A 24,531-nucleotide genomic window follows, 5' to 3' on the forward strand; every position below is an offset into this window, starting at 1 on the left:
TCTTCTTCAGTGCTCTGGATTGCTGAGCTGTGTTTCTAGCCCCGTCTTATTTTTTTTTTTTTAAAAAAAAGATCAACAATTAAAACTCTTATAGTAGCTGAGGGGCTGAGAAAGGAGAATTTATCTCCACAAGTTCAAGGCCATCCTTGGCTACATAGTAGATACAAGCCAGCCATAATAACAGCCTGTATGTTATGGTCTGCGTCTGGGGGGGGCTGGTGATGTGGTTCAGTGGCTGAGAGCGTGAACTGCTCTTGTAAGAGGATCGAGTTCAGTTCCTAGCACCCTTGGTGGTTGGCTCACAACCGCCTGTAACTCCAGTTCTAGGGGGTCTGATTCTGGCCTTCATGGGCACCCACACATAGTGCACACACACCCCCATATACACATATACATAAAAATAATTTACAAAACCAGGATCAACTTAATTAGTAACTGGTTTTCTGTAACGACATGCCTTGGAAAGTTCCCTGCAAGGTTATGTGTGTATATACCTACTCCATTTTTAACAGCTGTCTGTTATAACTCTGTGCTTATTTATATATAACTATATATTTAACTAACTTATTTATCATCTGCTGATCGATACTTACTGTGCAGTAGCTATGTTTGTTCAGATATCCTTGAGCTCATGAATAAGTTGCTGTCTATGGGCTATATTTTTGGTTAGCAGTTAGAGTCAATATTTATATTTGGAAATAACAAACTTTTTTTTTCTTTAGACATACTCTATCTTCTTAAATTCTGATGACTTTTCTACAGATGGGTTTGGTGGCATTGTCTGTAGGAAATTTCTGTGTAGCCACCATTGGCATGCCTCTTTATTAAGATCAGTGGCCAAAGAGTGTGCTAAACCAGGCTTTAGAACCTGGAGACAGAAAAGTGACTCTTGATTCTTGCTGCTTTTTCCATCTGGCCATAAGATGTGAGGTTTTACATCCTAACCCACACTAGCCGTTAACACAACACATTCACACTTTAAAGATTACCCGGCAGCTCACACATGTGATCCCTGCACCAGCCAACCTAGTGTACCTAGTAGCTTTGGGGAGCTCCAGGCTACTGCAGGACCTTGTCTCTAGGCTCGCGGAGTCTGCCGGAACACACCTGAGGTTGTCCTCTGGCCTCCGTAGGCACTTCCTCAAACCTGCCTGTGCAGGGAAGAGATGAGCCAGCTGCTTGCTCCACTGGTTTTCCTTTTCGTAGTCTGTACTTCTTTGTTCCTCCGAGGCTGTTGCTAAGGTTGAAGCCATGGGGATGCATGTGGCCGTGTACAAACACTGTTTGGAAATACGAGCTTCAGAAAGAAGGGAAGAGGAATGGGGACCACATTCCTTCTCCAACATCCCCCGCAAATGAGTGTTGGTGGAATTTGAGCTCAATGAAAATTGCACTTCTGTACATTGGTGGGTCTTCCCAGGGTTTAATGGGGTCTCAGCAGATGAGAATAGAAGGACCATGCTGCCTTTCTTCCCAGGCTGGCTTTGAACTTCTGATCCTCCTGTCTTATGATTGTTAGTATAAGAAACCTAGATCGCCAGGCCTGGCTTACTTTCTGTGTAATTTTAGTTACATTTTCTATGTAATTGTTTACATAAAAAAACAAAACAAAACAAAAAAAAAAAAAACAGAAGAAGAGCTGGGTGGCACATACCTTTAATCCCAGCACTCGGAGGGCAGAGGCAGGAGGATCTGTATGTGAGTTTGAGGTCAGAGCAAGTTCCAGGACAGCCAGGGCTACATATAGAGAGACCCTGTCTTGAAAAGCAAAAACAAACACAGAAGAAGATACCTAAATCATTTAGAGCCATCAGACTTTCAGGATGTCTTAAGAAAGGCCTCTGAATTTAAAAAGAAAGGGGGGGAGGGGAGAGGAGAGAGGGAAGAGTTTAAATACTCACGATAAGGAAAGTGGCGAGATGAAATAAATGCCAGACATTCATGGGGTAGGAAACAGACAAGGAAGCTTTCTAAGAGGAAGATTGTCAGTGTGTTACTATCGGGTGAAAAAACAAGGTACAGACTGTGGAGAACGTACCGGTGCTTCTGTAAGAGACGTAAGTCTGTATTTATATGAAACCGAAGATATACAGAAACAAGTTGCTTCCAGCGAGGAGTGGGAGATGGGAAATTTTTATGATGTTTTAATTTCGAACTGCAAATAAATTTCTGGAAAAGAAATTTGACATGAAACAAAATCTGATTTTGTTTAAGCTTGTAGTAGTTGTGACCTTACCCATTATGTTTGAACCTAGGGATAGGATTAATTGCAAGCATGTATATTTTGAGAGAATAATCATAGAAACAATATATGGTGGTTTATCTTCTGACTTCTTTAGTAGGAAATTGGAAATGTAAATCTGTATTTAAATTGTAGTTTCTTTTTTTTTTTTTTTTTTTTTTGGTTTTTCGAGACAGGGTTTCTCTGTGCAGCTTTGCGCCTTTCCTGGAACTCGCTTTGGAGACCAGGCTGGCCTTGAACTCACAGAGATCCGCCTGGCTCTGCCTCCCGAGTGCTGGGATTAAAGGCGTGCGCCACCACCGCCTGGCAAATTGTAGTTTCTTTAACTTGTTGCAATTTGTGGATTTTTTTTTTCCTCCCAAGGTAATTGGAAACCTTAAAATGCGGAGCCTACTGTCCGCTGTAGGAATGTTCTCTGGGGGGTTTGGTACATATAGTTGGACAGTGAACTTGATTTATGATCTTCTGTCTGATTTTGTTATTTGCGGAAGTTGGAGTGTATGGAGAAAATGTTCTAGACTGCTCTTGTCTTTACAGGAGCAGAAAAATCCAGATTCGAAACATCCCGCCTCACCTGCAGTGGGAGGTAAGCCGGGACACCAGACACTTCCTTGGTTTAGCTTCCTTTTACTTTAGGACTCAGAGACCTTGAGACTTGCCCCCACACCTCTGGGTCCTGTCCTTCCTTTCCAGTGCTGGGGCGCACAGCGCGATTTAGAGGTTGTTTCTCCCTCTCCAGCGAAGTGCACTCTGGCCTCTCACAGTCTTCTCCCTCAGGTACCACACCAAAACACCAGCACACCAGCCAGGAGACCAAAGTGTGCACCTCTTCGTGATTCTTACCGTATAAGCTGATGAAAGATTTTTGTTGTTTCACATTCTGATTGGCTGAGGCACCGGGAAACCTATGGAAACAGAAAGCTCTTTGTCAGAGTAGATTTTTTTGTTTGCTTGTTTTTGTTTTGAGTTAGTTGCTATAAGTAACCATTAAAGATATATCTGCAGAGCACTCCAAGTTCTAAGATCGCTATCTTAATATAAAATACAGTAGGACGCAAGGAGTGGCCCCACTGTTAGGAACAAACTGCCCTAACCCACAGGATACCAGACCAGCCTCAAAAAAAAAGCTGTTTTATCTTTGTCTTTAAAAGGGGAAGAAGAAACAGGACGAGGCTGAAAAGCTACCTTTGCAGGGTACCCAAGTTCAATTTCCAATAGTCAAATTGAGTGGCTTACCTATGACCCCAGATCCAATACCTCTGGCCTCTTCAGGCACCTGTCTCTGTCTCTATCTCTGTCTGTCTGTCTCTCTCTCTCTCTCTCTCTCTCTCTCTCTCTCTCTCTCTCTCTCACACACACACACACACACACACACACACACACACACACACACACACAATAGCCAGGCATTGTGGTGTATAGTGGTGTGTGACTTTAATTATAGTGCTTAGGAGACTGAGGTATGCTGATCTCTTAAGTTTGAGGCTAGCCTGGTCTATGTAGGGATTTCCAGGACGGCCAGATCCTATCTCAGAAATAAATCTTAAAAAAAAAAACAAAAACAAACTTTTGCCAGGCAGTGGTGGTGCACGCCTTTAATCCCAGCACTCAAGAGGCAGAGGAAGGCGGATCTTTGTGAGTTCAAGGCCAGTCTGGTCTACAGAGTGAGTTCCAGGAAAGGCTCCAAAGTTACATAGAGAAACCTGTCTCAGAACAAAACAAAACAAAGCAAAAGAACAAATTTTTTAAAAGATTCATTATTTTTATGTGTATGTATGTGTGTCTGTGTGGGTCTTTGTACACCACATGTGTTCAGTAGCACATGAGGCCAGAAGAAGTCATTTGATCCCCTGGAACTGGAGTTATAGGTGGTTATAAGTTGCCATGTGGGTGCTGGGAACGAACTCAGATCCTCTGAAAGAGCAATGCACACTCTTTACTGTGATCTCTCCATGCTCAAGAACAATTTTTTTACTATGGAAAATCTGAAGTCTACACAGTCTATTACTTGAATAAATAAGGAGGTCCCTTGAGGAAAGCCAAAGGAAGAATTGTTAAATTCCCTAAAGAAAAATGAGCTCTGTCCTCTAGTCTGCTTTTCATTTCAACAGCATGGTTTTGAGTCATCAGATGAGTATAACTGTTCAGTTCCCAGACTCCAGAATTGTGTGGTGTCATCTTATTGAATAGGCTGTTGGGAAGCAATCGGCGAAAAGTCCTGAATTCTTAGATGTGTAGAGTTCTTGTGGAAGACCCGACATGCCAACTTATTTACACTATTCCTATGTCTCTGTTTTAAAATATTTCACTTGTAGAGGCAAATCAGTGTCTTTTTTATGATCTTTTCTTCCTGTTCCTTTACAGGTATTGGATGGACTGTTGGCTGAGTGTGGGACAGTGGAGAATGTGGAACAAGGTAATGAGTGAGGAGGTTAGCTCACTGAATGTTGGAGAGGACATTGTATTTCTTACAGGTTGGGGTCATCAGGGGGAAGTAGTAAGCCCCAATGCCTTTGACATGTTCTTCCGCTAGCGTCTGTTTGTACACCTGCATGTCAGAGGCATCTGTGTCTGTCATCTCTGTATATCCGTATAGTTCAGTTCAAGGAATACTCTTTCAGGGTGTCTCTGTGTAGCCCTGGTTGACTTGGCACTCAATACATAGCCCAGGCTGGCCTTAAACTCATATAGAGACCCGCCTGCCTCTGCCTCCGAGTGCTGGGGTTGGAGGTGTGGCTGCCTCACCTAGCATTCAGGCTTCTTAACACCTGCAGTGAGCATAAGCTCTGAATAAACATAGTTCAGATGGGGCAAGCTTAATTCATCTGAGAATAGTTAACACTGCTGTTACTTAACTAACTCCAGCTCACTAGGAGGTGAGGACACAACCTAACATCTGTTTACTATGAGGTAGATTTTCCCTGCCAAGAGTCTTGAGACACTTATGAAAATGTAGGTTCCTAGGGTTCACCACAGATCTGCGGAGACTCAGGGTGTGTTGCTGGATTTTAATGACTCCCTTGCGGGGAGGCATCGAGAAGGCACAGCATCAACGACACAGACACACCGGGAGTCAGTTGAAGTCAAACAGCAGACTCATTTATTCAATAACGGGGAAGGCCTTATATACCCTCCTCCGAGCACCCACACTGTGTCCCAACCTGGTAGCATTGCATGGTCGTCTCTCATTGGCTGGGCACGATCAGGAACTCTGACAGCACCTGTTGCTAGACCCTCAGGCAGACTCCAGGTTGGCTCATAAGGAAGTATGTTATGTCCCATGCCTTGGCAACTGGTTTGAGCCCATTTCCTTGACCATATAGGCCTGTCCTACTATAGGGGTGGAGGGAGTGGCTCATGGTTGAATCAAGAATCTCTTAGTGGTTTTGTGTGCACTCAGAACTGAGGCCCACCATCACAGGAACAGCACTGCCTATGCCCAGGAAATACTTCCTTCTCTCCTGCTACTCATTTTTATTGGCTAAGGACTGAAGCACTGATTTTTAAGGGGAACCAAAAGGGCATCTGAAGCTGATGTCCCACGTAGCTCTGTAGGAGTCTCGGAAAGGTGGATCCCAGGACGCTGACAATGAAGACACCAAAGTATGGTAAAGGTGGTGTTTACATTGGCCCTGATTGCCCCCTGCCTGTGAACCCTTGGACAGTCACTCAGCCTTACCAACTGAACCGCACTGATTCTGTTTCCACTTACGTAAAGTGTGATTTCTACCCTTCCTGTAGCATCGAATGGTCACATCACTCAGTAGAAACCTGTTGATGTATTTTGTAGACAAGTGTAAAGGATTACAAAGTCCTTACGGAAAGATCATATAGAATCCGATTTCTCACAGATGGTCCAGTCTGTCAGTGTACTAAGCATACTCATTTTGAAGCAGCAATTTTGTGGGTGTGCTCCCCTCCACGATTATTAAGAACATTTCTCTGTTTCTCATAACTGCTTACCCATGCTCAGAGTTGAAAGAAAAGCACTCAGAAGGAAAAATGTTTTCTATGAATTCTGTTCTCAGTTTTCATTTCCTTGTCGTTGCAAGGAAGACATTCTAGTAGCAGGTGTGAACTTGAAAAAAAAAAATTGCAAAAACAAAGTGCTGGTCTGGGTGTGGTGGTCCATACCTGAAATCCCAGTTTTGGAGAGATGGAGACAGATTAGCAGCTATAACCATGAAATCGATTCAGGATGGTGCTACCTGAGAAGGAGATGTGCAAGGGCCCTGGGGCAACAGGCAGCTCTTCAGCACCTGTGCTCTGGAGACTGCCCAACTTCCAGCACCTTGAGGCACAGAGCAAGCTACTGAGCTGCTCTTTTGTCGTGTTTCTTGGGTGATTTTGATCCAGTAGAGCCTGTCAGTAAAGTCTTAGGAACATGGCTTTCATGAGCAATGAAATAAATTATTTAAATGGAGCTCAGTTTCCTCTAGAATTAAGGACCACGTGACTTTCAGAAGACAGATATCTTTGAAGGGCAGAGACTATTAGTGAAAGGTGAGAGCAAAATCTCAGGATCCGCGATTCCTAGAGGATGCCTTTTCTGGGAGTCTGCACCTGCAGCTTCTCTGTCGGTCTAGAAAGCCGCAGACTGGAAGCCTCTGACAACACTGAGTGAGGACAGTAATATACCCCCGCTTTGCACTGTGGGTATCTGTAAGTAAGAACCATTAGGAGCAGCCTGAGTGCACCAGGGCAGAGGCCAGGGCTGGGATCAGTGCTGATGATGTGTCAGTCATTGTGCCAATAGTTACTGCTGACTGTACACCTCCTACCTGTCCCCCAACATCCCCCCACCAAGTCTGAAGCTGCTTTGAAATTACTGGACGGTGGTGGCGCACGCCTTTAATCCCAGCACTCGGGAGGCAGAGCCAGGCGGATCTCTGTGAGTTTGAGGCCAGCCTGGACTACAGAGTGAGTTCCAGGAAAGGCACAAAACTACACAGAGAAACACTGTCTCGAAACCACCCCCCCCTCCAAAAAAAAATTACTGGGCAAAATACGTTTTTATCCTAGAGTCTATAATGTTTGGGGGATGCCAGATTCCTTTGAGAATCTCAGAGTCACATTTCTTCACATTTTAATAATGTTACAACAGGGATGGTCCTAGAACTCCTGAAGTTTAAGAAGAAATATTGCTACTTTGAAAGGGAGCTTTAGTGTGACTTTGCAGAATTTTTTTTAAATGCTGTTGACTTTAAATTCCACAATGTCATGTTTTGAAGAGAGGATCTGATTTAGTCATTCTTGGTTTTTGTGTAAACATACTTTTCATTTAGGTTTTCTGGGTTAAAGCAAGCTTCATCAATCATGCCCTTTGAATGAATTGTGTGTGTGTGTGTGTGTGTGTGTGTGTGTGTGTGTGTGTGTGTGTGTGTGTCTGTCTGTCTGTCTGTCTGTCTGTGTCTGCATGTCTGTGTCTGTTTAGAGATAGGGACTTGCTGTGTAGCCCAGGCTTCCTGTCCTGCCTCAGTCTCCCGTTGTTATCATGGATGGATGGATGGATGGGTGGATGGATGGATGGATAGATGGGTGGAACACACACACACACACACACACACACACACACACACACACACACACACACACACACATTGCATGCCACAGATATATATGGTTGACTTTCCTTACTATTGTGTGTAAATATATGGTGGATATCTTAACTAGGAGGCTCAAGCCCAGCCATTTCTGGGAGTCAGAGTCCACAGACTGCAGATAGGAAACTTTAACAGTCTGTGTGGTTTTTTTTTTTTTTTTTTTGGTTTTTCGAGACAGGGTTTCTCTGTGTAGCTTTGCGCCTTTCCTGGAACTCACTTGGTAGTCCAGGCTGGCCTCGAACTCACAGAGATCCGCCTGGCTCTGCCTCCCGAGTGCTGGGATTAAAGGCGTGCCCCACCACCGCCCGGCCAGTCTGTGTGTTTTAAATTAACAATTAAAATTCATAATAAATAGGTCCAGAAGTTTGAAAATAGTGAAGCACGAAGAACCATGGTGATTTTTTTCTTCTTTATTTTCTTTTGTCATGTTCGTCCCCTCGTTTTCCCTCTGTGATTTTAGCCTAAAGAAGTAATTCAGAATACAAAGTCCAGCGGTGTCTGCAGTTGAGGTGACTTAGCAGCACTTCAGCATGACAGTCCTGGGGACAGCACATTCCCAAACACCTCATGAAGCAACTGATGACCTATTTGCTTTTGTGCGCATATTGAAAGTGAAAATACGTAAATATACAGAGATAGTTCACTTACTCGGAAGTACTTATAAAATAAGTAAAATTCCAGCTGGAGTGATGAGTCAGTGGTTAAGGGCACTGGCTGTCCTTCCAGATGGTCCTGATTCAATTCCCAGCAACCGCGTGGTGACTCACAACCATCCGTAATGAGATCTGGTGCCCTCTTCTGGCCTGCAGGCAAACATGCAGGCAGAACACTGTATACGTAATAAATAAATAAATCTTCAAAAAAAAAGATAAGTGAAAATCAGGGCAACGTTTTATAGGTGCAACTGATTACAGAGTGTGGTATACATTTGATTTACAAATTCTATAATGATAGTAAACAGAGATGACTCCAGTTAAGGTGATACGATGCATTTTCCTCCGAAGTTAGCCTTCCGTGGGCCAGAGGGGGATAGCTCTTTTTAAATGATGATGCGATTTCCATTTCTCCCCTAGTCAATACAGATACAGAGACTGCTGTTGTCAACGTGACCTATGCAACCAGAGAGGAAGCAAAGATGTAAGTGGGTCTGGGTTTGCCTCCTTGCAGGTGTACTCGGGCTTGTCTTTGGTTTCCTTGGAGTCCTGCTTCTGGAAACCCTTCCTGAGAAGACAGGTGCCGCCAGCCAGTCCACATCCTCTTGGACATGCCAGGACAACTCCAGGGTATCCATGTCTGTGCAACCCCAGGGAGCTCGTACCGGGCTGTTGGGTGATTATACAGAGGACTCCGTGTTGAACAGTGTTGAACTTGGCATCAGCAGAAAGGCAGGAGCCATGTCAGGAAGGGAGGGATACCAGCGTTGTGATACTGTACCCATGGGCCCACTTTGACAAGCTTCCTGGGGCCTCCTTTACCTGGAGTATGCTTGTTCTCCACAAGAAATGTGCACAGCCTTCTGTCCACACTCATTGAATGGAGACTAAAACAGTAGTTTTTAGTGGGTATGATGTTTTAAAAAGGATTCACCTCAGCGCCAACAGCAGGCTTAACTATCTGGGAGTATTCCACCCACATGACTGACTTGGACTCTCTACTCAATTCCGTTCATTACTCTGTTGCTTCAATAATGATTAGAGTTTACTACTAAAAGACATGGGATTAAGTTTTTTAAACAATAACAAAAAATAAGATTTTTTTTTTTAAATCTTTTAGGCTTGAGGTGGGGGGATTATAGCCATGTACTACCATGCCTAGCTAAGAAGTTTCTGTTGGTACGAGTTCCTTGAAGTGCCTCATAGGCCGGTGAACTTAGAAGTATAACAGGTGGTCGTACTTCCTGGCTGTGTGTAGCCCAGGCTATACCCATTCCAAGGTAATTACCTCACTGCTGTTGCAGTTCTCAGCATGTGTGGAGACATAGTGTACCCATTTTCCTACCGACAGGCTCAGGAAGTTAAATAATTGGTCATTGCTAAACATACGGGCTCATCCACTGTGAAGCTTGGCCAGGCCATGCCACCTCTGCCCATCCTAGCCATAGTCCAGTGCCACTTAGCTCGTATCTACACATTACTCTCTTGCCTTCATTGAATTCAGAAGGTTCTGTTTTGTAATGAATTCGCAAACCCTCAGTGTTACCCAGTAGGATGGCTGTAGAAACATGTAAAGGCATTCTCCCATTTCATGTACAGTTTTTAAAACACAGAAGTAAATTTTGTTGTTTATAATGGTTATTTTTAGATAATCTGTAACCTTGAGGATTGAGGGCATAGATACACCCTATCTGCTGTAGAATAGTAAATACTGAAATGTTACCAGCCAGACACTGGGCAATCTAATCTCTAGGCGTTTGCCCCTAAGGAAGAGCTGTAACTTCAGAGGTACCCATGATAACGTGATTTTTCAAGAGACTGGGCATAATTTAGAAACTTAAGGGAGGCTCAGTAGCTAAAGTTACAGCGAACCAGGAGAAGGCTGACCTCTTTTTTTTTTTTTTGGTTTTTCGAGACAGGGTTTCTCTGTGTAGCTTTGCGCCTTTCCTGGGACTCACTTGGTAGCCCAGGCTGGCCTCGAACTCACAGAGATCCACCTGGCTCTGCCTCCCGAGTGCTGGGATTAAAGGCGTGCGCCACCACCGCCCGGCTTTGACCTCGTTTTAAAGTTGTGTCAAGTGGAGTGGGCAATGAATTCTATAAAAATATTTGATAATGGAAAATGTTTAGATTGTTAACTGAGTTTTAAGGATCAGAAATAGAACATCCATTTTTAATACATTTTAGTAAACAATGCATAATAAGGACAAGGAAACTATCCATTCTAAGCTTCCCTAATTTGTGCTTATGTGTTTCTCGAATATATTTAATTTTTGTGATATGATTAAAATAATCATGAAGACATGTTACGGTTAGAAAGCAATTCTCTTGGACCCATACCTACAGTTTTTGGTGAAAGGAGTTTAGTCTCGGGGGTGGGGGGGGTTGGGGATGGGGATGCAAACTGCAGAATTGTGCCTGAGTCACCTAGATCTAGATGCGGAGAGAATTTAATCGTCGCCTGAGACTCCAGGGGTGAGACAGGATTCGTCTCTGTATCCTTGATGCTTGGCACAGGCGCCACATAAATGGCTAGTGAGCGAAGTGAGTCAGGCCTCCCTCCAGACACCTAGTCTTTCCTGTACTCTCCGAAAAGCCTTCCAACCCTGCTGTGTTTCAGAGCCATTGAGAAGCTGAGTGGGCATCAGTTTGAGAACTACTCCTTCAAGATTTCCTACATCCCCGATGAAGAGGTGAGCTCTCCTTCACCCCCTCAGCGAGTCCAGCGTGGGGACCACTCTTCCCGGGAACAAGGCCACAGCCCCGGGGGCTCTTCTCAGGCCAGACAGATTGACTTCCCGCTGCGGATCCTGGTCCCCACCCAGTTTGTTGGTGCCATCATCGGAAAGGAGGGCTTGACCATAAAGAACATCACTAAACAGACCCAGTCCCGGTACGTGCCGCCAGGGCTTCCTTTGCTTCCTTCTGAGGGGTCGCCTGCACCCTGTCTCCGCTGTGCTCAGAGCACTTGTTGCTATAGTGGAAGGCTTTGTCATATGGAGCAGCTCTTCTCCCGATAGACTGGCTAGACTCACCTCAGGTGGGGGCTGTGATGAGTGTTCATGCTGATGACGTAATCATCATTCCCTGAAAGGCTAAGTCCATGAAGAGAAGACTGAGGACCTCCAGGAAGGATGGTCCCTTACGCTGGCGTTCTGGGAGCGCATCTAGTTCCACAGTGGCTGAGGGGAGCTCTGGTCATAGGATGCTCTGGTGTGAGCTCTTACCTTCTACTGAGTCAGCCATTCTTTAGACCGTCTAGGTTGGTCTAAACAGAAGCTGTGGGTCACTGCTTCATCGAACAAGAAAGTATCTGGCTTTGTGTCTGACTTTCTGTATAAGAAGACTGAACTAGAGGTAGCAGTCAGTGGGCAAAATGATTTGTACAGTTGTTGATTTTTATATGTCCGTTAAGACCACAGCACACTGCAATGAAGATGTAGGACTTGAAAACAGTGACGTGTATTCAGGTTTTTATGAACTAGTTCATCTCTTTGAGTATCAGTTGCTTCTGTGAAAAAGGAAGCCACTATGTTTTACCAGGATCGTTGTGACAATGCCAACAATTGGGCAGATCAAATGAACTGACGTTGCAAAGCACCAGATTGCCAGCAAATACTCTCATCTGAGCTGGTGTGTCTTATTCCAGTCCTTGAGTGAGTGTCCTGTAACCTGCAGAGGAACCCCCACTGCAGACACTGATGGGTAAGACCCAGCGTGCATATTCCCTGGAGGGAAATGCTGAAATAAGAAGTTGTAGTCTAGCTGGGTGTGGTGGCACATGCCTTTAATCTCAGCATTATAAAGTAATTTTATATCTCTGTTCTGATTGCAAAAATTGTATAAGGTGGCTTACGTTTCAGTGAAGTGACATTAGTTCTCAAAGTGTGGGTCCCAGTTTGAGAAAGCGACTGAAGACTGGGTTCTTTCTAACAGTGAAGTGAAAGGGGCTGCCATCAGTTACGAGACTCTGAAAGTAGACAGAGCCTGGAAGAAGGCAGACTGCCAACAGAAAGGAAACCAGAACCTTAGGAAGGCAGAGAGGCAGACCTTTGTCCCTCTGTCTCTCTGTCCCTCCGTCTATACTCCGATACATAAAGCTTGCTTGAGTTTGGTGTTGGAATTCGGATTCACACATGGCAGAGGTCCGCACTGCTCTGTTGGGCTGCTCCCCCCTTCTCACGTTACTCTTCATTCTCTAGACATTTGAAGGCGACACAAAATACTTCCTTAGCCAAGCTGGCTTTAGTACCAGGTTGCCTGGGTGCCTTGGTCCTGCAACACTCCTGTCAGAACGGCCTCCTTCTGGCCGGAGCTGCAGAGGACTTAAATTTGGTACAAGCCCCCTTGCACACCGGCCCCTCAGAGAGCAGCCTCAGTTGCAGTGTGCTGATCGCATTTCCGCTCTCCTTACTGTGTTGGCCGGGGCTGTGCTTTCTTGCGTCCAAGGCCCTATTGGACATTGCTGTGCTATGGCTCCTGATTCTTTCCCTATAGGGTAGACATCCACAGAAAGGAGAACTCTGGGGCTGCAGAGAAGCCTGTCACCATCCATGCCACCCCAGAGGGGACATCTGAAGCATGCCGCATGATTCTTGAAATTATGCAGAAAGAGGCTGATGAGACCAAACTGTAAGTTCGTGCAGTGCCTAGACCACTCAGTGCTTTAAGATTAAGAAATATGTCACTCGGGAGGCAGAGCCAGGCGGATCTCTGTGAGTTCGAGGCCAGCCTGGTCTCCAAAGCGAGTTCCAGGAAAGGCGCAAAGCTACACAGAGAAACCCTGTCTCGAAAAACCAAAAAAAAAAAGAAAAGAAATATGTTAAAAAGCTCCACGAGAACACAGCACACAGAATCAACTGTCTAGGACTAATGGGGGCTCACAGAGATCAGGGAGCCTGTAGGGGTCTGACCTAGGTCCTCTGCATGTATGTCATGACTAAGTAGCTTGGTGTTTTTGTAGGATTCCTAACAGTGGGAGTGGAGGCAGTCCCTGACTCTTCTGCCTACTTATGGACTCTTTTCCTCCTCCTGGGTTGCCTCGTCCAGCCGTGATAGTATATGCATGGTTTTATAGCAGCATAGTATGCTGTGTTTGGTTGATGTCCCTGGGAGGCTTGCTCTTTTCTCAGGGAAGTGGGGGGATCTGGAGGAGAGGGGCAAGTGGGGGAGGGAGAGGAAACGGTGCTTGGGGTGTAATATGTGAGAGAAGAATGAAAAAAGAAGTATGTTAAAAAGCTCTTAAGTGTGTTATTCAAGAAAGGTAGAGGGGATCATGTTTGTATTACTCAGGGTTCTCTAGAGGAACAGAACTGATAGAATAAATTTATATATGTATATACACATATATTCATACACATGAACGTTATAAATAGAATGTGTATATAATGTATACACTATATACAACTAGAATATGTATGTTATATATAATATACAAGACCTCCACATATATGAATTTATGTTCATATAAATATATATATTCATATATGTGTCTGTGTATATATTTGTGTGTGTATGTGTATGTGTGTGTATGTATATATATCTATATATATATAGATATATATAGATATATATATATAGAGAGAGAGAGAGATGGGGAGAAAGGGAATTTATTAGAGTGGCCTACAGGCTGTGGCCTATGTGGTCTAGCTAGTCCAGCAATGGCTGTCCACTAACAAGAAATCCAAGAGTCCAGCACTTGTTCAGTCCATGAGGCTGCATGTCTCAGATGGTCTTCAGTATATGGAATCCCAAAGAGGTACACACTGATGCCAGTGAAGGAATGGACTTGCCAGCAAAAGCAAGAGCTTACTTCTTCCAAGTCCTTTCTACAGGCTGCTGGCAGAAGTTGTGGCCCAGATTAAAGGTGGATCTTCCCACTTCATATATTTAAGAAAAATAGCTCGGTGGTGGTGATGCACACCTTTGACCCCAACACTCCGGAGGCAGGGGCAGGAGTCTCTGAGTTCAAGGCCGTTCTAGTCTACAGAGAGTTCCAGGACAACCAGGGCTACACTGAGAAACCCTGTTTCAAAAAAAAACAAGAAAAATCCTTCACAAGTGTACCCAGCAGCTTAGGTTTTACTTAAATTTATCTGTAGTTTTAAAAAAGATTATCAGTCTTCAAAATCTATGAGCAGTGGTGGCAGCTTTATAGAGAAACGTTGAATATTAAACTCATTTGGCAAATAATAGCAGATGTGATGTGCAAAATCAAGACTAAAGTGTTCTAAAAAGAGCAATGTTACAAATCTGTTATCATATTTCACCTAACAGTTATCAAGTATTTGCTTGCAACTGTCTGAAGTCCCCTAAATGTCATGACTTAATTTAAGGGAACTCTTCTTTGATCTCAATTATTGAGGCTTTTACAAATAACACCCTCCTTGGTTCTTTTGATTAGTTGTACGCCACTTATAAAATGGCCACGAGATGGGTGTGTGGATGGGGATTTTAAGGTGTCGTACAGAACCAAGATAGAGTTTGAGTGTCTGAGTTTTCCTGAGCAGATGCCCTGGGCCGAGCACTGAGCTTCGTGTTGGAGTTACAGCTATGAGCAGGAGAAAACACAGTGGTGAGAAATCAGCCTGGTGACTGCACATGAGACTCACCCAAGACTCAGGGACACAGGGAGTGACTTGAGGGTCCAGGGAGGACAGAGACCAGAGGGGGCGAGGAAAAGGCAAATGATACACGATAAGACACTAAGCTTCCTTTTCATCTGCCAAGTGTGCTGGACGTGGCTGTATGCACTGGGGATGCACAGGAAGCAAGGCAGACAGGCTCCTCTGCCCTCTGAGGGGTGCATCCTGGGACAGCCTCTAACCATATTGTTTATTTGGGTGCCTTGAAATGATGTGCCTCTCAGACGCTTCTGTTCTCAATTAGTAGAAAATACAAGTGGCTTAAGTAGTGAGAAACATATTGTCAAATAACACAAAGCCCTAAGTTAGAAAAGCTCTGAGGTCACTGGAACCTTGGGCTCAAAGATCTGGGACGTTTTTCTGCTTTGCTTTCCTTACAGTATCGCAGACCTTGTATCACCACAGGAAGATATCCCAAACTTGCAAGGAAGGCTGTCACGTTGTGTGCCTTTTTAAATGTTTTGAAGAATTGTGGTAAAATACACATAACAATATATTCATTCACACTGTTATAAAATGCATGTCCAGAATTTTCTCAGGTTACGAACCTGAACCTCCCTCTGCCCATTAAACAGCTTCTGACTTCCCAGTCTTGTCTCCCTGTTCTCACCGACTGGATCACTTTAGACCAATGGTTCTCAACCTGTTGGTCACAGCCTCCTGGGGTCAAACACCCCTCTCACAGTCACATGTCAGGTATCCCGCATGACCAGGTATTCATAACAGTAGCAAAATTAGTTATAAAGTAGCAACAAAAATAATTTTATGGGGGCTAGAGAGATGGCTCAGCGGTCAAGAGCACTGACTGCTCTTCTAGAGGTCCTGAGTTCAATTCCCAGCAACCACATGGCAGCTCACAACCGTCTGTAATGAGATCTGGTGCCTTCTTCTGTAATGCAGGCAGAACACTCATACAACTACACAGAGAAACCCTGTCTCGAAAAGCCAAAAAAAACAAAAAAAAAAGAATATAATGGTGGTTGGGGGTCACCACAACATGAGGAACTGCATTAAAGGTTCAGCTTTAGGAAGGTTGAGAACCACTGCCTTTAATACTTGATATGAGTGGGTCACATGGATCTGTCTTCCTGTGACTGGTTTATCTCAGCCCCCCAGTTCTTCCACATTGTAGCACATAAAATGTCCATCCCCTTATCTGGATTATACTGCTGTGCCTTGACTGTTTCTTGATGATATTGCTGTGAATGTCGATTTGCAAATAGTCATGATTTTGATTTCTTTTTGATATATACCCAGAAGTGGGATTGCTGGATTATATGGGATTCTATTTTTTAATTTAGTTCCCACTGGCCTGCCTCTGGACCCACTCACTGCCACCTAGCTACTAGTGAGTAGAAAGTGGAAGTAGAGTTACCACTGTGTGGCTTGTTTCAGTCAGGATTTATTAGCTGAGGTTGGGAAAGAACCTTAAAAAATGGGTTTCCATTCGTAAGAAGTGAAGACAATGACACCCAGAGACAACGTGGCGTCTGTTCTAAGTGGTGAGTCTACTTTCTCTTTTTAGAGCTGAGGAGGTGCCTCTGAAAATCTTGGCCCACAATGGCTTGGTTGGAAGACTGATTGGCAAAGAAGGCAGAAATTTGAAGAAAATTGAACATGACACAGGGACCAAGATCACTATCTCATCGTAAGCTACACCTTCAGACTACTTATGTTCAGGAGCGACAGCTTGAGCCTTCCTAGCCTCTACTTTTCTCCAGAAGGGAAATGCTCATCCGTGCCACACTCTGAGCAGTAGGAAGCAGGTCCATAGGGTTGGCTCTGTAGCCCACCAGAGCACTCACCAGCAAGAGGGGCGCCCTGGGCTCCATCCCCAGCACCATGAAATTTTTAAGATAAAAAAAATCTGGTCAGTTCTGTGGCACAAGCTTGTAATCCAGGCTCTGAGGAGAAGAGGCAGCTGAACCAAAAGTCCAAGGCTAGCCTTGGCTGCACAGTGAACTCAAGGAGAGCTTTAGTGAGACCTTTCTGAAAATACAAAGTAAGACTTGGGGCTGGGGATATAGCTCAGAGGTAGAAGGCTTTCCTTGTAGTCAGAGTTTTCTGTCCCACCAGCCAGCTCCCAAATAACCTCACAGAAACTTATTAATTATGAAAGCTTGACCGATAGCTTAGGCTTGTTTCTAACTAGCTTTTATAACTTAAATTAACCCATATCTTTTTTTTAAAACATTTATTTATTTATTTATTTATTATGTATACAGTGTTCTGTCTGCATGTATGCCTCAGGCCAGAAGAGGGCGCCAGATCTCATTACAGATGGCTGTGAGCCTCCATGTGGTTGCTGGGAATTGAACTCAGGACCTCTGGAAGAATAGCCAGTGCTCTTAACCTCTGAGCGATCTCTCCAGTCCTAACGCATATCTTTTAATCTATGTTTTTTTACTTTGTAATGCTCAGGCTGCTTCCTCTCCATCTGGCTGGTGACTCCTCTCTTCTTCCCAGCGTCCTACGTGCCTGAAAATATTGCCTAACTATTGGCCATTCAGCTTTTTAGTAAACAAATCAGAATGACATATTTTCACAGTGTACAAAAAGATTATTCCACAACATTTCCTAGCATTCGTGAAGCCAAGGTTCATAGTACTAGTCACTAGTAAGACTTGCGACTAGATAGCAGGATTCTATGCTACAGTGTTAGGAAAAAATCAGGTCTTTACCAGGATGTGTTTGTGGTCTGGAATGTTATTCTTCCTGTCTTTTCCTCATTGGCCAGCTTGCAGGATTTGAGCATCTATAACCCTGAGAGAACCATCACGGTGAAGGGCGCCATTGATGCATGCGCCAATGCTGAGATAGAGATCATGAAGAAGCTGCGAGAGGCCTTCGAAAACGATATGCTGGCCGTTAATGTAAGTGCCCAGTCCTTGTCTGCTGGCTTTCCGACAGCTAAGGCAGGACCCGAGCTCTGTAAGGATAGCTGTCCTTCAGCTGAGGAGGAAGTGCCTTAGGGCAGATGGGAAGAGCATCCGACTTCCTAGGATTTAAGATGTCTTTAATCTGGTAAACACAGATCAGCATGAGCCAGTAAAATCATACCTTCCAGACTGTAAAGTGGAGTGATGCTCATGATCACATATATTGAAACAGGAAAGTTTCAAAGCTGGGTTACATACACACACACACACACACACACACACACACACACACACACACACACACACACACATGCAAAGTAATGTGGGTCAATAGGGCTGGATGCTGTGATACGAGGATAAAAATTACGGGGCCAGGAAAGTGTGCTCCCCGTTTTCTAAACTTTGTATAATATCGTTGTGTCCTCTTTCTCTTTAAAATCCCAAGTATATACTTTAGCCAGGCCTGGTGACACACGCCTTTAATCTCAGAACTGGAGAGACAGAGGCAGGTGGATGTCTGTGAGTTCGAGGCCAGCGTGGTCTACATAATGAGTTCCAAGCCAGCTGGGGGTGCATAGTGAAACCCTATCTCCTTTATATATTTAAGTAGACTGGGCTGGAGGTTTACCTCTATGGTAATATGTGTGTAGCGTATGTAAGGCCTGGGGTTAATTATTCATGGTTAAAACAGATGGCATCATAGGGTAAAGAAACCTTGTCTAGTCTGGGCTGTTCTGGGGGGAAAGTCTATCTGAAGCAGGCATTTCAGAGTGGCCTGTGGGAGGAAAGGAGGGGCTAACTCCTGATTGGCATCTCTTGCTAGCTGGTTGGCGCTTGTAGTTGACCTAGTACATGCTGTCACCCACTTGAGCGCTCTCTAGCACATTCTTCCTGTTCCTTAATTCTCACCTTATTAATTGTTTAAAATTATTTCCCCATCAGCAAAGTCCAGGCTCATCTCAGAAGAGTGAAATCTTCCATTTTTCACTATAATCTTCTGAGACCGGAAAGGGTCCTCTGATCAGCCGTCATGGGCCACAATTCAGCCTCCACAGTTATCAACCTTACTGACCTCGAGGCTTCATTTGACCCTTCATCTACCTCCCATCCCACCCACTCACATTTCACAGAGGGGTAAACACTGACACAGCAATCTGTGTTGCAGCCCCACCTCCCTCTCAGCAATACTGCACAGTTCTTCCTCAGGTCAGTGTCCCATCCCCCACCTCTGCAGCCCCACGTGATGACACAGTAATTGTGGGCCAGGATGGGCAGAGGCAGAGCATCCTGAGTGAGCAGCTTTGTGGCATTTTCATCTGGCCATCTCATTCTCTTGGGGACTCCTATCTTTGCTAAACATCTCTTTCTGTGAACACCTGGATATGCTCAAAGGGGTATAGGTACCCTACACATCGCTATTTCAGCGCATGTCCCTTAGATACCTGTGCCAAGTCGATGCTCTGTGAGAGAAATCACATAATCACCAAGTCTTAACATACAGCGTGAGGCGATGGTGAAGGATCCAGGTTTGCTGTTCTGCATTCTTACAAAAGGGACATTTTTCTAGACTGACTTCACCCACAGAGAAACAAACAGAAACTCTTAGAAGACTGCTTCATGTTCAGGAAGCTAAGGACTGGGCCAGGCTGGGTACAGGCCAGCATAGGGACTGCATTTCTCCGCCTCCAGCCCTGGTGAGGATGCTAGGTGGAAATGTGAAATAAGTAATGAGATCTTGAAGGTTCTGACCCGTCCTTGGGTGATTAGAAAAGACTGGTGTTTGTTCTCATTCAGCAAATGTTAATATTGAGTACTGTGTGTCAGATATTGAATACAGCTCTAAGTAAAATGGCCACTGATCCCAGGAAGTGAGGCAGGAGTGAGGCACTGAGCCCGTGATTCTGTCTTGTATCTTTGAGGGAATGAATAGGAGTGTTAGGAGAGCCTAGAAAAGGCCATGTCAACTGGGAGGGGGTCGGGGAGACACCTGGACAGGGGAGCAAGAAGGACAAATAACAGGGCACCGGAGTCCAGAGGTGAAAGGGCACAGGGTATGGAGGGAGCAGGATTTGGTGGGGTAGCGGCCGGGGCTCAGCAGGAAAGCAGCTAGTGAAGACATCCGTGGTTGACCACAGTCAGAGATGTAGCTACACCCAAGGGGACAGGGAAGCTTTGAAGGAATGTCCGAGTTAGGTTGAGAGGTTGAGATTTGTTGTCCACGCCCAGTACAAGGTGAGGAAGTCCAGGTACCAGGGCAGGACAGACTGGGAAACACTGGTGCTGTGCAGACAGGAGGTAGAGACTGGTCACGGCATGCCTGGCCTCTCTGGGCTTCTCTCCCTCATCTTTTTTCTTCGTTTCTGTTCCCAGCAACAAGCCAATCTAATCCCAGGGTTGAACCTCAGTGCACTTGGCATCTTTTCAACAGGACTGTCCGTGCTTCCTCCACCAGCAGGGCCCCGTGGGGTTCCCCCCAGTGCCCCCTACCACCCTTTCGCTGTAAGTAGCTCGGTGTCCCGAGGCTCCCTCAGGCTGGGCACCTCCAGGCAGCACAGCTACTCTGCCATGTTGAGTAAGGGCAAAAGTGTTTATTTGCATTCTGTCTTGGTGGGTGATTATAATGTGAGTGAAAGCCTTTCCAGTGGGAAATTGACACTGATCCAAGCTCTGAACGTGTGCTCTCAAACATGGTAAGTGTCATGCCACCCAGAAAAAGAGCTGCTCCCCGATTCCTTCACTCGAGGTCCATTTTATAAAAATAAAAGTTGTTGGTCTGGCAGTGGTGGTGCACACCTTTAATCCCAGCAGTTGGGAGGCAGAGGCAGTTCGAGGCCAGCCTGGTCCACAGAGCAAGTTCCAGGACAGCCAGAGCTACACAGAGAAACCCCGTGGCTGTTTCAAACAACATTCATGAGTGTTCCTTATTTAATACAGGTGACACCTGGGTTATTCTTGAGTAGATACACACTCCCACCTTTGTCCATAATTCAGACATACTTTATTGAAAGGAAGTTTTCAAAGGAAAAGGCCCCAGCGTCTGAGTCTAAAGAGCACACTTCCTGGTATTTAGTAGGTTCTCAGTAAGTGTGGTTTGACTCATAACTCTCAGCAGAAGAAATGTGAATGGCATGTTTTCCGCTTGTTGCCCTCATTCACAATCATCATTCAAGATTAGTACATGACCAAATGGGGGCTGAAGACACCCACCGGACACCAGACACGTGACAGCTGCCCTCCCTAAGAAGCTGTTTCTTCTCTAAACACATGGCTTGTTTTGTGTATAAATTGTTTCCGTGGGGAAGGATCAGGTGGGGGAGCCAATTCTGTTCTGCTCTCTGGTGTAGTAGGCGTGGCTAGTGGCTCCTGGGGGCCCCCTGGTGTTCACTCTCTCAAAACAGGCACGAACTGGTGCCACACCTGTGGGCTCAGAACCTTCTGTCTGGCAGAAGCTTTTCTGAGGTGTTATGAATCACTGCATACCATCTCTTTGGTTCTGTCCAATTTCCCTTAAAGGAAAGGAAGGAGCCACCATTACACAGGGCTGTGTAATGGAGGGGTCGTGGCAGACGTACATGGGGTGGCGGATGTGGAGTTCACATCCTTTACCTTTGCTGTGAGATGTCATCTCCAAATTAGTGCCTTTAGAAAGCACTGAAGACGTCTCACTTCCTGGGACGGGCTGAATAAGGGGCCTTTTAGAGTCTGTCTGAAAGCTAAAGCCCCTGATTTACAGTAGAAAATGATGTGTGCAATTTAAATATCACAGCGTTCCCTTAGACCAAATTGTTGCAGGATTTTTAAGCATAAAGATAATGTTTTCTTAAAAATTGAATGGTGGCTCCTGCCTCTAATCCTAGCACTTGAGAGCCTGAGGGGGTAGCATTGCAGAGGTTTCAGGCAGTCTGGGCTACATAGTTAGACCCTGTCTCAAGAAAATGAAACAGATAAATAAATAAAAACTGAAAATGTGATTTTTTTGGGGGGTTTTTGGCCTTTAATGCCATGCTAAGGAAAAAGCCTCTTCATTCAAGACTGTACAAACGTTTTCCTTACACTAATTTTTAGTTGGTTTTGCTGGGGGTTGCTTATAACTGTATTTTACAGGGGATTTATCTTGATCTAACTTTATTATTTTTCCAAATGAATAGCCAGTTTCCCAAAGTAATTTATTGAGTAACCTGCTGTTTTATCAGTCAACTTAAAATCCAGCTCTGCCTTTGTTTTGCTTGTGATTCTTTGAGACAGGGTCTCAGGCAGCCCAAGCTGGTCTCCCTAACTGTGGCTTCCAGCCACTGATCTCCTGTCCCCCCCACCCCCCACCCCCGCAAGGGTGAATGTTCCCACCCCCACCCCCACCCCCGCAAGGGTGAATGCTCCACCTTGCCCAGTTCCAACTCTCTCCCAGCCTACCTCATCGCATTTCTGCACTTCATCCCATTCGGTTCAACTGTGCCTACACGGGAGTCACTACAGTCTTATACTACCTGGCAGTTTCAACAGAAAGCTGCCTTTTGTTTTTGTGTTTTTTCCACAAAGAATGAACTGGAAAGCTGGCAGCTGTTTAGTATTTGACAAAATGAAAGAAAATATACTGAGTTTTCTTGTTGTTGTTCCTTTTAGATAGGATAAATTCTACTCATGAAACATCTTGATCTGGCAACTTTTGTTTAGAAAAAGATGGCCTTTTCCCCATTTCTTTTCAAAGCTTTTGGCCTTTTTTGTTAGTTTGTAATTTCTATGAAGCATCCATTTCAGTTGTTGGGTTTAAACTTGGTGGAGGGATGCTTGCCGGTCACGTGCAGGGCCCTGGGTTTGCTCTCCAGCATGAGGGGAAAATCCATTTTGTCTCTATTTTAGATACAACACCATGAGGTTGTGCATAATAGATTGTTTCCATTTTTAAACGTCTGACCTTGTGGTCATTTGTTTCTTGATTCCTAATAGTGTATGTTTGTATATATTTATATATATATATATATATATATATATATATATATATATATATATATATATATATATATAGGTTTTTTTGAGACGGTTTCTCTGTGTGACTTTGCGCTTTTCCTGGATTTCACTCTGTAGACCAGGCTGGCCTCAAACTCACAGAGATCCGCCTTCCTCTGCCTCCTGAGTGCTGGGATTAAAGGCATGCACCACCACCGCCCAGCATATTTTTTTAATGGTTTTATCAAGACACAGGGTTTCTCTTTGTAGCCCTGGCTGTCCTGAAACTCAATCTGTAGACCAAGCTGGCCTCAAACTCACAGAAATTCACCTGCCTCTGCCTCCCAAGTGTGGAAATTAAAGGCGTGCGCCACCACTGCTTGGCTTGCTCTTATTTTCTTTTTTTTTTTTTTTTTTTTTTTTGGTTTTTCAGACAGGGTTTCTCTGTGTAGCTTTGCGCCTTTTCCTGGGACTCACTTGGTAGCCCAGGCTGGCCTCGAACTCACAGAGATCCGCCTGGCTCTGCCTCCCGAGTGCTGGGATTAAAGGCGTGCGCCACCACCGCCCGGCGCTCTTATTTTCTTAATAAGAGTTGCAGACTTTCACTTTTCGGTTTTCTACTTACTTATGTATTTGCTGGTGACAGTTCCCTGTATTCCGGGCTAGCCTCAAACTCCCCGTGTAGCCGAGGATGAACTTCTGCTTTGCTGCCTTACTTCTCTGTGCTCTGGTGACACGTGACTCCACACCTGGCTCCTGGTGCTGGGCACTGAGCCCTGGGCTTCGTTTCCTTTCACAAGTACTTACCAATTGAGCACAGGCCCAATCTCTTGTGTTAGGGACTTTTGTTAAATCTACCAGTTCTCTGGGATCTTGCTTTCTTTCAGAACTTGATCACTGGGTCTGTTGATTGGCCTTGCTGCCCTCTCCCCACTCATTCTTTTTTTTTTTTTTTTCAATTTTATTTTATGTGCATTAGTGTGAGGGTGTCAGATCCCCTGGAACTGGAGTTACAGACAGTTGTGAGCTGCTGTGAGGGTGCTGGGAATTGAACCTAGGTCCTTTGGAAGAGCAGCCAGTGGTCTTAACCACTGAGCCATCTCTCCTACCCCCCCCCACCCCCCCCACACTGATTCTTTATACATGCCTAATGAGATTTCATTGTACTTTCATGTATTTAAGTTAACTTGAGAGGATATATTAATGAGACCATAGGGAATTTTGTTGATAATATTCTCCTGAAGCTCCACCTGACCTCACTGAAAAGTGGTTAAGAGCTCAGGCTGCACCAGTCCCATTGGCAGAGGTGTGGGTGAGCCAGCCCAGTAGTTGTGAGCATGGGAGAGCTGTTCCTATTACTATCTGCCATGAGGCATCATGGGCGGGAGAGAAATGCCCTGCCTCAGTCCTTACCACCCCACTCCACCCATCAACACCTGAGGCAGGTGGGAGAGCTGTCCCTGCCCCTCATCAGCTGCAGCACGACTTACTGGACAACACAGTAGTGCTGGCCCTGAAGGAGTAGGTGTGGGAGGACTTGAAAGCCTGAGAACCGGCCCCGCCCCT

General features: G+C 45.0%; 1 protein-coding gene across 1 annotated transcript in view; it reads left to right on the plus strand.

Annotated features, from left to right (window-relative positions):
- Igf2bp2 (insulin like growth factor 2 mRNA binding protein 2) overlaps positions 1 to 24,531 on the plus strand; it is a 122,793-nt gene that overhangs the window by 82,266 nt on the left and 15,996 nt on the right. Inside the window, exons 3-10 of the mRNA XM_052740219.1 lie at positions 2,780 to 2,828; positions 4,607 to 4,658; positions 8,919 to 8,982; positions 11,119 to 11,391; positions 12,996 to 13,130; positions 16,668 to 16,790; positions 17,880 to 18,015; positions 20,392 to 20,520. Of these exons, the coding sequence (XP_052596179.1) occupies positions 2,780 to 2,828; positions 4,607 to 4,658; positions 8,919 to 8,982; positions 11,119 to 11,391; positions 12,996 to 13,130; positions 16,668 to 16,790; positions 17,880 to 18,015; positions 20,392 to 20,520 (961 nt within the window). The remainder of the gene's footprint in view (positions 1 to 2,779; positions 2,829 to 4,606; positions 4,659 to 8,918; positions 8,983 to 11,118; positions 11,392 to 12,995; positions 13,131 to 16,667; positions 16,791 to 17,879; positions 18,016 to 20,391; positions 20,521 to 24,531) is intronic.

Source organism: Peromyscus californicus, unplaced genomic scaffold (genome assembly GCF_007827085.1).
Source record: "Peromyscus californicus insignis strain IS unplaced genomic scaffold, ASM782708v3 Scaffold_16__1_contigs__length_79575227, whole genome shotgun sequence".
In the NCBI taxonomy this organism is placed as follows: domain Eukaryota; kingdom Metazoa; phylum Chordata; class Mammalia; order Rodentia; family Cricetidae; genus Peromyscus; species Peromyscus californicus.